The sequence below is a fragment of the Oncorhynchus kisutch genome, linkage group LG13, assembly GCF_002021735.2.
Source record: "Oncorhynchus kisutch isolate 150728-3 linkage group LG13, Okis_V2, whole genome shotgun sequence".
Taxonomy (NCBI): domain Eukaryota; kingdom Metazoa; phylum Chordata; class Actinopteri; order Salmoniformes; family Salmonidae; genus Oncorhynchus; species Oncorhynchus kisutch.
The window spans coordinates 30,072,934-30,087,459 of record NC_034186.2 but is presented as its reverse complement, the minus strand read 5'-3'; the positions used below and the strand labels follow the sequence as shown (position 1 = coordinate 30,087,459).

The following is a 14,526-nucleotide window of genomic DNA, read 5'->3' as shown; positions in this document are numbered from 1 at the left end:
GACCCTAAACACACAGACAAGACAACGCAGGAGTTGCTTCGGGACAAGTCTCTAAATGTTCTTCAGTGGCCCAGCCAGAGCCCAGACTTGAACCCAATCTAACATCTCTGAAGAGAACTGAAAATAGCTGTGCAGCAACGCTCCCTATCCAACTTCACAGAGCTTGAGAGGATCTGCAAAGAAGAACGGGAGAAACTCCCCAAATACAGGATTACCAAGCTTGTAGCATTTTGGTCTTCTGTCATTACAGGGTATTGTGTATAGATTGATGAGTGGGGGAAAACACAATTTAATCAATTTTAGAATAAGGCGTTCAAGTAACAAATTGTGGAAAAAGTCAAGGGGTCTGAATACTTTCCCGAATGCATTGTATAATTTAGCTGTATGTATTTGTAGATCTAGGCCGATTGTAAATGTGTATTATTGTTCCGTCACCATCTTCATTGCAAAGATAAATAAGTACAAACATAAGCTAAGTTACAGAAATCAGGCTTTTTCATTTAACTAGGCAAGTCAGTTAAGAACAAATTCTTATTTACAATGATGGCCTACCCCAGCCAAAACCTTAACCCGCGAGACGCTGGACCAATTGTGCATCGCCCTATGGGACTCCCAATCATGGCCGGTTGTGATACAGCCCAGGATCGAACCAGGGTCTGTAGTGACGCCTCCAGCACTGAAATGCAGTGTCTTAGACCTCTGCGCCACTCGGGAGGAAAGCAGACAGGCTCTATCTATGTAAGCTACTGTGTCCAACACACCACCACCTGTTATGTTGTGCACCAACTAACCAAAAAATACAGGCATGCACCACATTATTACAGGACAAAACAGCTCAATCAAGCCAGATGGTCTTGTAAGTATTAAAGTAAAGCTTGCATTCATTTAATAAAAAGAGCATGAAAAGGTAGTGTAGTGGGATAATGTCTTACTGTTGTGTGTGAAGAATCCAATACATTAACTAGTATGTGGTACAAATCACATTGTGGAAGCACCTCCTCCAAGAGTATGAATTAGGCTGTTTGAGACGGTTTGAATCCTAAGCAACCTGCCTACACATATAGTGTTTAGTACAATACCAACATAGCTATTGTAGTAGGTCAAAGCTGTGTGCTGTACAATCTTAGTAGAGCATGGATGGGATAGGCATTGTGATGCTCAAGTTAATTTCCTCTCTTTTTCAGCTTCAGACCAATGCCTATTCTCACTTAATACTCGTTTAAAAAAAATATTCTTACTACTTTGGGTAAACTATCCCTTTAAGGATGAACTGATAATAAATATCACACACATTCAAAGATGGAGATCCAGTTAGTAACCAATGGTAGGTGTTGGTTTTCTGTGTCTGCTAGTTCTGGGCCGGTAGTGCTTGTTTGTAAGCCCATATACACCACTCCCACCCATAGAAGAAACAAAACAGGGGCCGAAGCAGCACATCTGCTTAGCTGCTGCAAACACTGATCCCTCTGCTACTAAAGACTGCACCAGATTGCAGTTTTGCACAGTCACATTTTTCCTTAATCCCTGCACTGCTAACTAATTGTAAACTGCTTTGTGAAATATGGATAAATATGCTTTGTGGTCAGGCAAGATACACTCTTAAAAAATTGGTGCTATCCAGAATCAAAACGGGCTCTTCGGCTTTCCCCTTAGGAGAACCCTTTGAATAACCCCTTTTGGTTCAAGGTCAAACCCTTTTGTGTTCCATGTAGAACCCTATCCACAGAGGGTTCTATATGGAACCAAAAGGGTTCTCCTATGGGGACAGCCGCAGAACCCTTTTTTCTAAGAGTGTAGAGATAGAGAGAAGCATTAAGTATGGCATAAATACAGGAGTGTATATTACATATGATAGTAAATTAACAGAATACGACAAGTCTCAATTTTAAGTTCCTTACAATTCCGCATTACTAAAACCCATGAGCTAAAAGCAGTCTTGTTGGCTAGTCATCTGCAATATACTGGCTATAAATTCATAGTTAAATGGAAATAAATAGAATGTAAATATAACTCTTCAATAATTTATCTGTTATCCAGCCTTGTCGGAGTCATAGCATGTGTGTCCTATACTGAAGTATCATCAATTTGGTTGCATTTGAGCTATTCCTGTTGCAGAACAAGCACGTCTGCATAAAACGCCACAAAACAAGCTGGTTTTATTCAGCCATTGATTAGACAAGCCATGGGCATTAATGGATAGCCTTTAATAGTGCTGCCTTACAAAGATAAACAGCGACAAAGACAGTTAGGATAATTTACACGGCACTTACAGCACTAGTATACAAATAAATCTGGGAAATTCCTGCACTGTTGCTTTTGCAAAGATGACAAACACAAGCACAAATGCCATTATCATCGATCTGAGGCTTTTATTACAAACTTCCTGAAGGTAACAATTCTATGTTCCTTCTGATGGAAAGAAATACATTAACATGTAAATAGATATTTGGTTCAGACTAAACTTAATCTTGGACATCAAGACAGGATATTTGTCTCCTAAAATTATATTTTATTTTAATGTTGAGCAATGGCTGCCATGACAGAGTGTAGCTTTAAAAGGGTTTGAGTCACAGAGAGGCCTTTCAATGACAACTTCAAGGTTGTTCTTCTGTTTGAAGTGAAATTAGGTTTGTTTCACTGGGTCATTATAGCAGAAATGAGATGTACATATAATATAATTAGAGAGAGGGAGGGTCGTTAACAGGATATTGCCTTCAGTGTCTGCTGAGGTGTTGCATAAGAACATTCTGAGTGTCTGTGTAGCAGCTTTGATCACTATCGCCTTGAGTAGCAGCAGACGGCAATGCTTGTTAATCATGCACTAAACACACGGCTTGCAGCAAGAGACTTATCGAGTCCTCTTGAAGATATTAGAGGGATGCATTTCAACAGCAGAGCTGAGATTTTGCTTACTGTTGAATTTCAAGCAATACTGTTCTGGGGACTAGCGAGCGGATTGCATTAAGACTTGGCCAGTACAACGACATGCCACTGCTTTTAACCCCCAGACTGGGGAGAGGAAGAGAGGGACAGGAAAGTGCTCATCTCTGTAACAAACCTTGGCCATCTGTCACTAATGGTGTTAGAGAACCATAGAGAGGCGACTTGTAAAAATGCATAAACGTTAAGTAAAGAAGGTTGAGCAATATGGGCTGCGATTTGAGAGGAGGCAGTGTCAAAAGTGAAAAGCTCAGAGAAAATGGAGGCCCATAATGGAAACATAATGGGCTTAGTGTCACAGTTGTGCAGACATGCCTGGGGAGCATGCCGTCACCAACTACTACTCCAACCCGATCAGGATTTAGGAAATTACTGGAAAATGGGCGAAACATCCTTTTGAAATATACAGACAGCATAATTCCTGGTTGTGTAGGGAATGCATAACAATGCTCTCTCTCTCAGTGATACTGCAACAGAGCAGAGTGTCTGGGCTGGACCATATCTGTTCTGTATGCTGGGGCCATGGTGACAGACAGCAGTCAGCCGCAGCAGGACTCTTTTTTGGTGACTGTTATTTAATGCCTCGTGTTCAGAGAGAGGGATTACAGCATGTCCCCATTGTTTGTTCAAATGTGCATTAGCTTCTTTATCAAGCTGTAGTTAAGAGCTGAGATTTAGTATTCTCATCAGGTGGGAGGGAGGGGGTGCCAAAGAGACTGCTCTGATCAGAAGAGCTTACGAAAAACTAAAGCAGATTTGGAGGCAGCCCATGTGTTGACTATTTGGAGAACATCCAAATATATCTTAAGTGACATAATAGAGGGTGTGGGTATGTGGGGTGGGCCAAGGGAGACAGAATGTGCTCAGTGGACAAAGGGTTCACTCAAATGAAGAGGCCTGGCCAGGGAATTTGATCGGTGTGCTGCTATGGTTACGTTAGTTATCATGGAATAACTTTTACCTAGATTTCTCCATGCTCCATCTGAATATAAAATTGCATATTCTATGTTTATTTTTGGACAAATATTAGGTTAAATTTGTATTTTCTTGTCCAGATCTATATATGCAAGGATGATACCAACTAAAATGCTAAATAAGCAGTCAGGTAATAATAGGTCAACTTCTTTGGAAGTTATATATCTTTTTATTTTTTTTATACCAATATACATATGCTATCCAAATGTCTTAAAAAAATAATAATTTCAATCAGGAAACACAAGACAAATGAAGGTAACACAAAATCCGAAGTGCAAACATGACTGTCGTGTCATCAAAGGAGGTGGTCTGAAAAAGTCAGAGAGAAACTCATTTCTTTAATAGCGATGATGATGGATGCATTCCTTGGAATGGGACATGAGAGATGAAGTGGTGGGTTGCACTTTCAGAGTGTGATGACCATTACTGAGAGAGCTGGATGCTAGGTCTAGGATGGGATGGGCACCGGCTGGAGGGGAGGGGATGTCGAAGCTGGGCCTAGCCCTTGGGGGCGGTGTACTGGCGCAGCAGTGAGGAGATGGAGCTGGATTCTGTGACCTCCTCAGGCAGAGAGCCCTCCTGGTCCTTCATGGAAGGGTCTGCCCCAGCCTGTAGAAGCAGTTCCACTACGTCAGCAAACTCACATGCAGACGCTGCAGGACAGAGCGGGAGAGGGGGGGGGGGCAGAATAACAGAACAGGGAGCGAGAACAGAAGGAGAGTGTGTGTGTGTGGGGGGGGGGGGCACAGCACAGCAGGGTGAGAGAGAACGAGAGAGAGGAAAGCGATATCATTGTGATGCACTTCAGAGGTAAAAGGATCCAGGATTGACTACATAGGTAACATGCCATGAAAGCAGCCATTTCCATATATCATTCTGGGTGGTATGACAAGACAGGAGATACTAAATCTCATTGTTCTGACAGCAACTTTAATACACACTTATCTGTATATCTTACAGTACCCAAATTACTAATAGAAAAGGATAGGATCACCTTTAAATATCTCCAAGGTCACCTGAGGAGACATGATGCACACAACTATGTCTAAACACAGCCTCTAAACATTGGTGTTTATATTCCTTTTTTAACCTGAGTGCAGGAGTCAATGAAAAGCTCATATGGAGGCCCATTGACATTTCCCTGAACCTGTGGTTGGCTGAAACACTCAATTTGTGCCCGATTGGTAATTTGTGTCCCACTAAAAGGACTCACAGGCTAGGCTACGATATGAGGATAGGGCTTGCATTTTCTTAACTCAGTTAGCGAGTCACAGCGCTGATGCACCTAGATTCCTCTGTGCTCAGAGTGCTTTTCTCCGCCAGTGTCAATCGCTCTCTCCTCTTAAAAAGAGAGCCCTCCTGCTCTTGTGTGATGGGCTGATGTCAGCAGGAATGGCTGATTGACAGCAGGCCCTTTTATCCTCCAGCCCAGAGGTGGCTAAAGTGTCACCCGTTCTCAGCAGGGAGAAAAAAACCCAGCCGTGGTTGTCAGGTTCAATAATTTTTTATTCTTTTAAATTGTATATATATTTTTTTGGGCTGCGTGTGGGGCCTTGGTCTGTAAAAACCCTCATCCCCCTGGGAGTCGTTGAGAAGGAGAACAATTTATAGTGTGCAGTAAACCCTCCATTAATCATTTGCCAGCCACTGTGGCCCTGTGCAAAGAGAGGTGGAAATGAATTTTCATTCTCTGCTATTTGTCTCCAAGAGTTCATCGCTTATGTTTATTAGTCATTTTTTTAAGCCCCATCCTCATGTCCCTGCCTGGTTCCCCAGTGGCGTGTGGTCTACTGTACGCCAGCCACGTGCCCAGTCCCCACCCTGTAGTCACCCAGCCCAGCCACGTGCCCAGTCCCCACCCTGTAGTCACCCATTCCAGCCACGTGCCCAGTCCCCACCCTGTAGTCACCCATTCCAGCCACGTGCCCAGTCCCCACCCTGTAGTCACCCAGTCCAGCCACGTGCCCAGTCCCCACCCTGTAGTCACCCAGTCCAGCCACGTGCCCAGTCCCCACCCTGTAGTCACCCAGTCCAGCCACGTGCCCAGTCCCCAACCTGTAGTCACCCAGTCCAGCCACGTGCCCAGTCCCCACCCTGTAGTCACCCAGTCCAGCCATGTGCCCAGTCCCCACCCTGTAGTCACCCAGTCCAGCCACGTGCCCAGTCCCCACCCTGTAGTCACCCAGTCCAGCCACGTGCCCAGTCCCCACCCTGTAGTCACCCATTCCAGCCACGTGCCCAGTCAACCATGTAGTCACCCAGTCCAGCCACGTGCCCAGTCCCCACCCTGTAGTCACCCAGTCCGGCCACGTGCCCAGTCCCCATCCTGTAGTCACCCAGCCCAGCCCAGCCACGTGCCCAGTACCCACCCTGTAGTCACCCAGTCCAGCCACGTGCCCAGTCCCCACCCTGTAGTCACCCAGCCCAGCCGGGGGCCAGATGGTGTCCCCCCACACACACACCAAGGGCTCAGAGGACATGGGGGCCGCCCATGGGAGGGGGTATTGCGAGTCTGAGGAGCACTGTTGATTTCCTTGGGGAGACCTGGTGATTATTACACACTGCCACTCCATACGCACAGACACACACACATAGACCATAGATTAGACACAAGCACATGAGCATACAAACACACACACACACACAGAAAGAGGGAGGGATGAAAGAGACGCTGATGGATGAAAGGCACCTTAGATAGAAAAAGCAGTAAAAGAGGGAGAAGAGAGGGGGATGAGAAAGAGCGAGGGAGAGTGAGACAGATGCAGGGCCAAGAGAGCAGATGGTGCACGCTTTCCCATCCATCACCATACAATTGTTCACACTCATAAACAGAGATGCAATTTACAGTACATGTACAGACATACAACCATTCATACACAAACATAGCCTATATACACATATTCACCCAGAAATCTAGATGACATTCTCTGATATCTGGAAGCTTTTGGTTTATGACAACTCCTTACCATAGTGTAACGCTGTCTGGCCCTCGTCATCCTGCGAGAAGAGAGTGAGAAATGTTAAGAAACCTGAGGAGAGCTAAAGACAAACAAGTCTAACTTGCAGACCCATAACACAGTAATAGAGACAATAACCGTGCCTCTGTTTGTCAAAGAACAATGAAAGAACCTTGGCCTTGACAGTTGTAAAGTTCTTACTTGTGGCTTGCAAACTTTGCAGTTGAGAAAACTACGGTATTATTGACTAAATCAAAAACCCAATGATTTCACCATAAAGGGGATTATGTGAAAAGATTAAATATTGATCTCAACCTGAGCGAACAATTAAACCTTTCAACTTGGGAGAGACTCTATAGCGACCTGAGCCAGTGGAACCAATGGCATTAGCCCAGTAGCTACCCCTGAGCCCTGGCTGAGCCGTCCCTGCCACAGGTTAACACACTGTGGCCAATGGGCCAGGAAGAGAAGGCAGACCTCCGTGCTCAACAGGCTCTGAGGTAGGGTGACACGGCCAGGGTCGAGGGACAAAGCCTGGGCGTCTCTCGTCATTGTCCAGGGGTGAGAACGTGCTAAATGCATTACCCACGGAGGCCGTACCGTCACACAATGGTCTTGCTACAAAGGAGCAATCTGCCCTGAGCACGGCCACCGTTTGGGACTAATTGAAGTGGTATCTGTGCTGTGTCCTGGAGCGGGGGTGTAAATCCTGTGGACTCTATGTGTAGGAGGCATGAGGCCGGGAGTGAGACGGGGAGGGGGGGGGGTCGGTGTAACACTGACACAGTGTATGACACGCATCATCAAGGGGGATTCATCTCTTAATTACCACTCCAGCGTGCCTTTTCACCCCATAATGATGACAAACTGCAATACTGTTGTCACCAGCAAGCCGCAGGATCAGATGGGAACAATTAGAATACCTGCAGTCACTGAGCTAACTGGCTGTTTCTTTAGTAAGGCCTAAGGCTGTCAAAACCTGACTATCAGTAGCCAGCACAGCCGCAGGAACAGCCTTTCTGCTACTTAAAAGATAGAACGATCATACAAGGCAGCATGAAATATACAGTCAGGTACAGAGTTATTGGCACCCTTGATAAAGACAATTCCCTATTTCTTCTCAAATAAGTTGAAAGTTTTTTTTAAATTTCAGTCTTCACACCTTGTTATTGGTTTTTCAACATTCCAGAAGCAATATTATTTCTGTAAACTTAAGTTTACAATTTTATTTCGAAAATAAAGACAAATGATATCGGCACCCCGGAGGTAGTACTTGGTTGCAAAGCCTTTGGACAAAATAACTGCAGAGTAATGCCTCTTGTAGCCATCAATGAGCTTGCTGAGACCTTTCTAATGCCAATTTGTTCCACTTCTCAGCAGCAACCTGCTCTAATTCTTCAATGTTTAAGGGGTGCCTTCCACCAACAGCTGTTTTCAGATCTCACTATAGGTTTTGGATGTAATTTAGATCTGAACTCTTCGCTGACCACTCCAGAACAATCCGGCATCTCTTCTTGAATCATTCCAGGGTGCTTTTTATGTGCGTTTGGGGTCGGTGTCTCGCTGGAAGATCCACAACCTTCAATGTAGACCAAACAACATTTCACTTAGGGCTCCCAAAAGGCTAGGGCTGGCTCTGACTGCATGTGTGGGTATGGATATGGGTAAACAGATGAGTTCAGATTTTTGTGTTGCCCCCACCCCCATCAAATTTGCCCATCCCTAGTCTAGTGGGTCTATTGCATTAACTATTGCATTAACTCTAGTGGGTCTATTGTGTTAACTTCATGCAGGAGAGATGCAGGCATGATGATACCCACTGACAGACAGACAGGCAGGCAGAGAGAGAAAGGCAACAAACAGGTAAGACAGTGAGAAGTGCCTCTCCAAGCTCATAGAGTTGATATTATCTCTGATGAAATTATAGCATCTTAAGTCTAGAGGGTGAATTGTATGCATTTACTTCATGCAGGAGAGCGGCTGTCATGATTATATTTCATTTTAGAGTGGCGATTGATTCATTTCTGTTGGACCTTTCAAGCCTACCTTAAAAAAAAGTTTGAAACAGATTTGAACGGTGTATGCTGCTGTTTATTATTACAGTATACTAACTGTATTATAAGTTGAAAATATGACGTTAAGTTTTAAACCATACAGTATGTAGAGCTGCAGTATTAATAACCTGACATAGGGGAAGTGAGTAAAATGCTAGGAAATTAATCATACAGTAGCAGAAAGAGTACAAAATGTTTTTTAAATTAAATATATCCACATTAAGTCACACTGGTATTCAGTACAGTATGAATGGTCATGGCCCTTAGACTGATTGGACTGATACAGTCCAATCAAAAAAATATGTATATATATATATTTCACCTTTGTTAAACCAATTAGGCCAGTTGAGAACAAGTTCTCATTTACAACTGCCACCGGGCCAAGATAATAATGCAAAACAGTGTGACACACACAACAACACAGAGTTACACATGGAATAAACAGAAATACAGTCAATAACACAATAGAAATATATATATACAGTGTGTGCAAACTGTAACGGTTTTTACTTGAGGTTATTGTTTGTAGGGGTGCCAGGTTGGTGGTGCCTACCAGAGAAAATATAGATTTCTCCTCTTGGTTTGGGAGGGAATGAGTCACGTCTGGTCCTTCAAGTCTACACTAGAGGTCGACCGATTAATCGGAATGGCCGAATAATTAGGGCCGATTTCAAGTTTTCATAACAATCCGAAATCTGTAATTTTGGACGCTGATTTAGCAGATTTTCCCCACCTTTATTGAATCTTTATTTAACTAGGCAAGTCAGTTAAGAACCCATTCTTATTTTCAATGACGACCTTGGAACGGTGGGTTAATTGCCTGTTCAGGGGCAGAACGACAGATTTCTACCTCGTCAGCTCAGGGATTCAATCTTGCAACCGTACGGTTAACTAGTCCAACACTCCAACCACCTGCCTCACGAGGAGCCCGCCTGTTACGCGAATGCAGTAAGAAGCCAAGGTAAGTTGCTAGCTAGCATTAAACTTAATCAATCATAATCACAAGTTATAACTACACATGGTTGATGATATTACTAGTTTATCTAGCGTGTCCTGCGTTGCATATAATCGATGCAGTGCGCATTCGCGAAAAATGACTGTCGTTGCTCCAACGTGTACCTAACCATAAACATCAATGCCTTTCTTAAAATCAATACACAGAAGTAATATTTTTTAAACCTGCATATTTAGCTAAAAGAAATCCAGGTCAGCAGGCAATATTAACCAGGTGAAATTGTGTCACTTCTCTTGCGTTCAGGGTATATGCAACAGTTTGGGCCACCTGGCTCATTGCGAACTAATTTGCCAGAATTTTACGTAATTATGACATAACATTGAAGGTTGTGCAATGTAACAGGAATATTTAGACTGATGGATGCCACCCGTTAGATAAAATACGGAACGGTTCCGTATTTCACTGAAAGAATAAACGCCTTGTTTTCGAGATGATAGTTTCTGGATTCGACCATATTAATAACCTAAGGCTCGTATTTCTGTGTGTTTATTATGTTATAACTAAGTCTATGATTTCATAGAGGAGTCTGACTGAGCGATGGTAGGCACCAGCAGGCTCATAAGCATTCATTCAAACAGCACTTTCGTGCGTTTTGCCAGCAGCTCTGCTGTTTATGACTTCAAGCCTATCAACTCCCAAGATTAGGCTGGTGTAACGATGTGATGTGAAATGGCTAGCTAGTTAGCGGGGTGTGCGCTAATAGCGTTTCAAACATCACTCGCTCTGAGACTTGGAGTCGTTATTCCCCTTGCTCTGCATGGGTAACACTGCTTCGAGGGTGGCTGTTGTCATTGTGTTCCTGGTTCGAGCCCAGGTAGGAGCGAGGAGAGGTACGGAAGCTATTCTGTTACACTGGCAATACTAAAGTGCCTATAAGAACATCCAATAGTCAAAGGTATATGAAATACAAATGGTATAGAGAGACATAGTCCTATAATAATACAACCTAAAACGTCTTACCTGGGAATATTGAAGACTCATGTTAAAAGGAACATGTTCTCATGTTCTGAGCAAGGAACTTAAACGTTAGCTTTCTTACATGGCACATATTGCACTTTTACTTTCTTCTCCACCACTTTGTTTTTGCATTATTTAAACCAAATTGAACATGTTTCATTATTTATTTGAGGCTAAATTGATTTTATTGATGTATTATATTAAGTTAAAATAAGTGTTAATTCAGTATTGTTGTAATTGTCATTATTACAAATACATTTTTAAAAAATCGGCTGATTAATCGGTATCGGCTTTTTTTGTCCTCCAATCATCGGTATCGGTGTTGAAAAATCATAATTGGTCGACCTCTAGTCTACATGTCACACCCTGACCATAGTTTGCTTTGTATGTTTCTATGTTTTGGTTGGTGAGGGTGTGATCTGAGTGGGCATTCTATGTTGGATGTCTTGTTTGTCTATTTCTATGTCTGGCCTGATATGGTTCTCAATCAGAGGCAGGTGTTAGTCATTGTCTCTGATTGGGAACCATATTTAGGTAGCCTGGGTTAGACTGTGTGTTTGTGGGTGATTGTTCCTGTCTCTGTGTTTTGCACCAGATAGGGCTGTTTTTGGTTTTCCACATTTATTGTTTGTAGTGTTCGTGTTTATCTTTGTTTATTAAACATGAATCAATATAATCACGCTGCGTTTTGGTCCGCCTCTACTTCACCCCAAGAGAACCCTTACAGAATCACCCACCACAACAGGATCAAGGGGCGTGGTAACGGGCAACAGCAGCGAAAAGAGGAATGGACATGGGAGGACGGTTTGGACGGCAAGAATATGGACTATACAACTTGGGAGGAGATAGACAGGTGGGCGGTCGACCCAGGGAGAGTGCCGGAGCCCGCCTGGGATTCGATGGAGCAGTGCGCGGAAGTTTACAGGAGAATGAGGTTGGCGAAGCAAGCACGGCGGCGTGGACGGAAGCCCGAGAGTCAGCCACAAAAATTTATTGGGGGGGCACAGGGAGAGTGTGGCAGAGTCAGGAGTCAGACCTGAGCCAACTCCCCTGTTTGTCGTGAGGAGCCAAGGAAGAGCTCAGAACCAGAGCTGGTGTTGGAGGTGAGCGAAGCAGAGACGGTGAAGGAGTTAATGGGGAGATTGGAGGAGAGAGACATGAGGGAGTTGCTGTGTTGGTGCATGAGACACGGAATTCGCCCGACGGAGCATGTCGAGGATTTGATGACACCAGGGTCAGCTCTCCATACTCGTCCTGAGGTGCGTGCTAGTCGGCTGGTGAAGATGGTGCCAGCCTCACGCACCAGGCCTCCTGTGCATCTCCCTAGCCTTGCACGTCCTGTGCCATCTCAGCACTACAGTGCTCCTAGCAGTGCTAACCGTGGCGGGCGTGGTGCTGGTCAGGCACCGTGTTATGCGGTGGTTCGCACGGTGCGCTACATCCCAGCTTCCCACATCTGCCGGGCTAGGGTGAAGATCCAGCCAGGGCGGTTGGTGCCAGCCCTGCTCTCAAGATCTCCAGTACGCCTTCACGGTCCGGTCCATCCAGTGCCACCTCCACACACCAGCCCTCCGGTGGCAGCTCCCCGCACCAGGCTTCCTGTGTGTGTCCTCGGCCCAGTACCACCAGTGCCAGCACCACGCATCAGGCCTACAGTGCGTCCCGCCTGTCCAGCGCTGCCAGAGCCTTCCTCTCCAGCGCAGCCGGAGTCTCCCGCCTGTTCGGCGCTACCAGAGCTCCTGCCCCTCCAGAGGCGCCAGAGCTACTCAGTCCAGCGCTGCCAGAGCCTTCCTCTCCAGCGTTGCCGGAGCTTCCCGTCTGCCCAGCGTTGCCGGAGCTTCCCGTCTGCCCAGCGCCATCTGAGCTACCCGTCTGCCCAGCGCCATCTGAGCCACCCGTCTGCCCAGTGCCGCCAGTCAGCCAGGTGCCGCCAGTCAGCCAGGGGCCACCAGAGCCCCTCAGCCCAGAGCCGCCAGAGCCCCTCAGCCAAGAGCCCCCGCCCCGAGCTGCCGCCCCTCTGTCCCGAGCTGCCGCCCTTCTGTCCCGAGCTGCCGCCCTTCTGTCCCGAGCTGCCGCCCCTCTGTCCCGAGCTGCCCCTCAGTCCAGTGGGGTCATTAAGTAGGGTCGCCGTGGCTGAGGCCACGGAAGCGGACAAGGTGGGGGACTAAGACTACGGTGAAGTGGGGGCCACGTCCAGCACCAGAGCCGCCACCGCGGACAGATGCCCACCCAGACCCTCCCCAATAGGTTCAGGTTTTGCGGCCGGAGTCCGCACCTTGGGGGGGGGGGGGGGGTACTGTCACACCCTGACCATAGTTTGCTTTGTATGTTTCTATGTTTTGGTTGGTCAGGGTGTGATCTGAGTGGGCATTCTATGTTGGATGTCTTGTTTGTCTATTTTCTATGTCTGGCCTGATATGGTTCTCAATCAGAGGCAGGTGTTAGTCATTGTCTCTGATTGGGAACCATATTTAGGTAGCCTGGGTTTCACTGTGTGTTTGTGGGTGATTGTTCCTGTCTCTGTGTTTTGCACCAGATAGGGCTGTTTTTGGTTTTCCACGTTTATTGTTTTGTAGTGTTCGTGTTTATCTTTGTTTATTAAACATGAATCAAAGAAACCACGCCGCATTTTGGTCCGCTTCAGATGAAGAAAACCGTTACACTACACCAATACATAAACCCTTAAAACATTGGAAATAACTGTATTATTTTGCGTGGGTGGTATTACCAACATAAATTAATCACACACACATAATAATATAACAAATAATGATCTCTGGTTCCTCCAGTACCTTGGGCCTAAAAGAGTCCAGCCCGGTAAAGGAGTTCAGGGAACTCAAGTGACCTTAGTCACGCAATGTTTGTCCATTCATACAAGTGTAGCATAAACCCAGTCTCTTTTCATACAATCAAAATATCAACTCTTTCACCACACAACCATTAAGAGTATCAAATCTCAATAAGTCTTCAACTATAACTGATCACATAAATCATCAAGATCTATCATCACACCAAAACAAATGAAATACCGTATACAAAAAGGTTGTGGTCAGTCAGACAATCCAATCCGCCAACAGATCTCCAGCGGAGAAAGGCCACGAAGAACAACGGAGATGTGTAGTCCACAGCGCAAAGAGTGGATCTGATCCTGGGCAAACTCTATTAGGCTACAAAGCACACTTTTAAATTCAACAAAACAAAACGAATAGAGCAGCTTCGGAACTGAGGGTTGAACACATCCTCATTCACGTCTCCATCACAACCCCACTTTTGCGCAGCTGATGCGGGCTATTTAATTGGGAAATAAAAGGGGAAGCGCCCTATTGGAAGGAGATGCACAGACGATTCAGACAAATTCAGGGCCGTCACAAAATGGAGTAAAGAGGTAAGGCAATAAATAGGCCACAGTAACGAAGTAATTACAATTTAGCAAATTAACACAAGTGATAGATGTGCAGACGATAATGTCCAAGTAGAAGTACTGGTGTGCAAAAGAGCAAAAAAAGTAAATAAAAACAATATGGGGATGAGGTAGGTAGTTGGAAGGGCTATTAATAGATGGGCTGTGTACAGCTGCAGCGATCGGTAAGCTGCTCAGATAGCTTCAGCTATTTTTGATCAACTTCAG

General features: G+C 45.3%; 1 protein-coding gene across 2 annotated transcripts in view; it reads right to left on the bottom strand.

Annotated features, from left to right (window-relative positions):
* Nucleotides 1-2,196: 2,196 nt before the first annotated feature.
* LOC109902633 (acyl-CoA-binding domain-containing protein 6-like) overlaps nt 2,197-14,526 on the bottom strand; it is a 62,809-nt gene continuing 50,479 nt past the window's right edge. The window contains exons 7-8 of one of the 2 annotated variants that reach the window (XM_020499153.2): nt 6,882-6,912; nt 2,197-4,524 (exon numbers count right to left, since the gene is read on the bottom strand). In XM_020499153.2, coding sequence (XP_020354742.1) covers nt 4,478-4,524; nt 6,882-6,912 — 78 coding nt within the window. In that variant the 3' untranslated portion in view covers nt 2,197-4,477. Of the gene's footprint in view, nt 4,569-6,881; nt 6,913-14,526 lie in introns of both variants that reach the window. The other variant, XM_020499152.2, reaches the window with a different exon arrangement.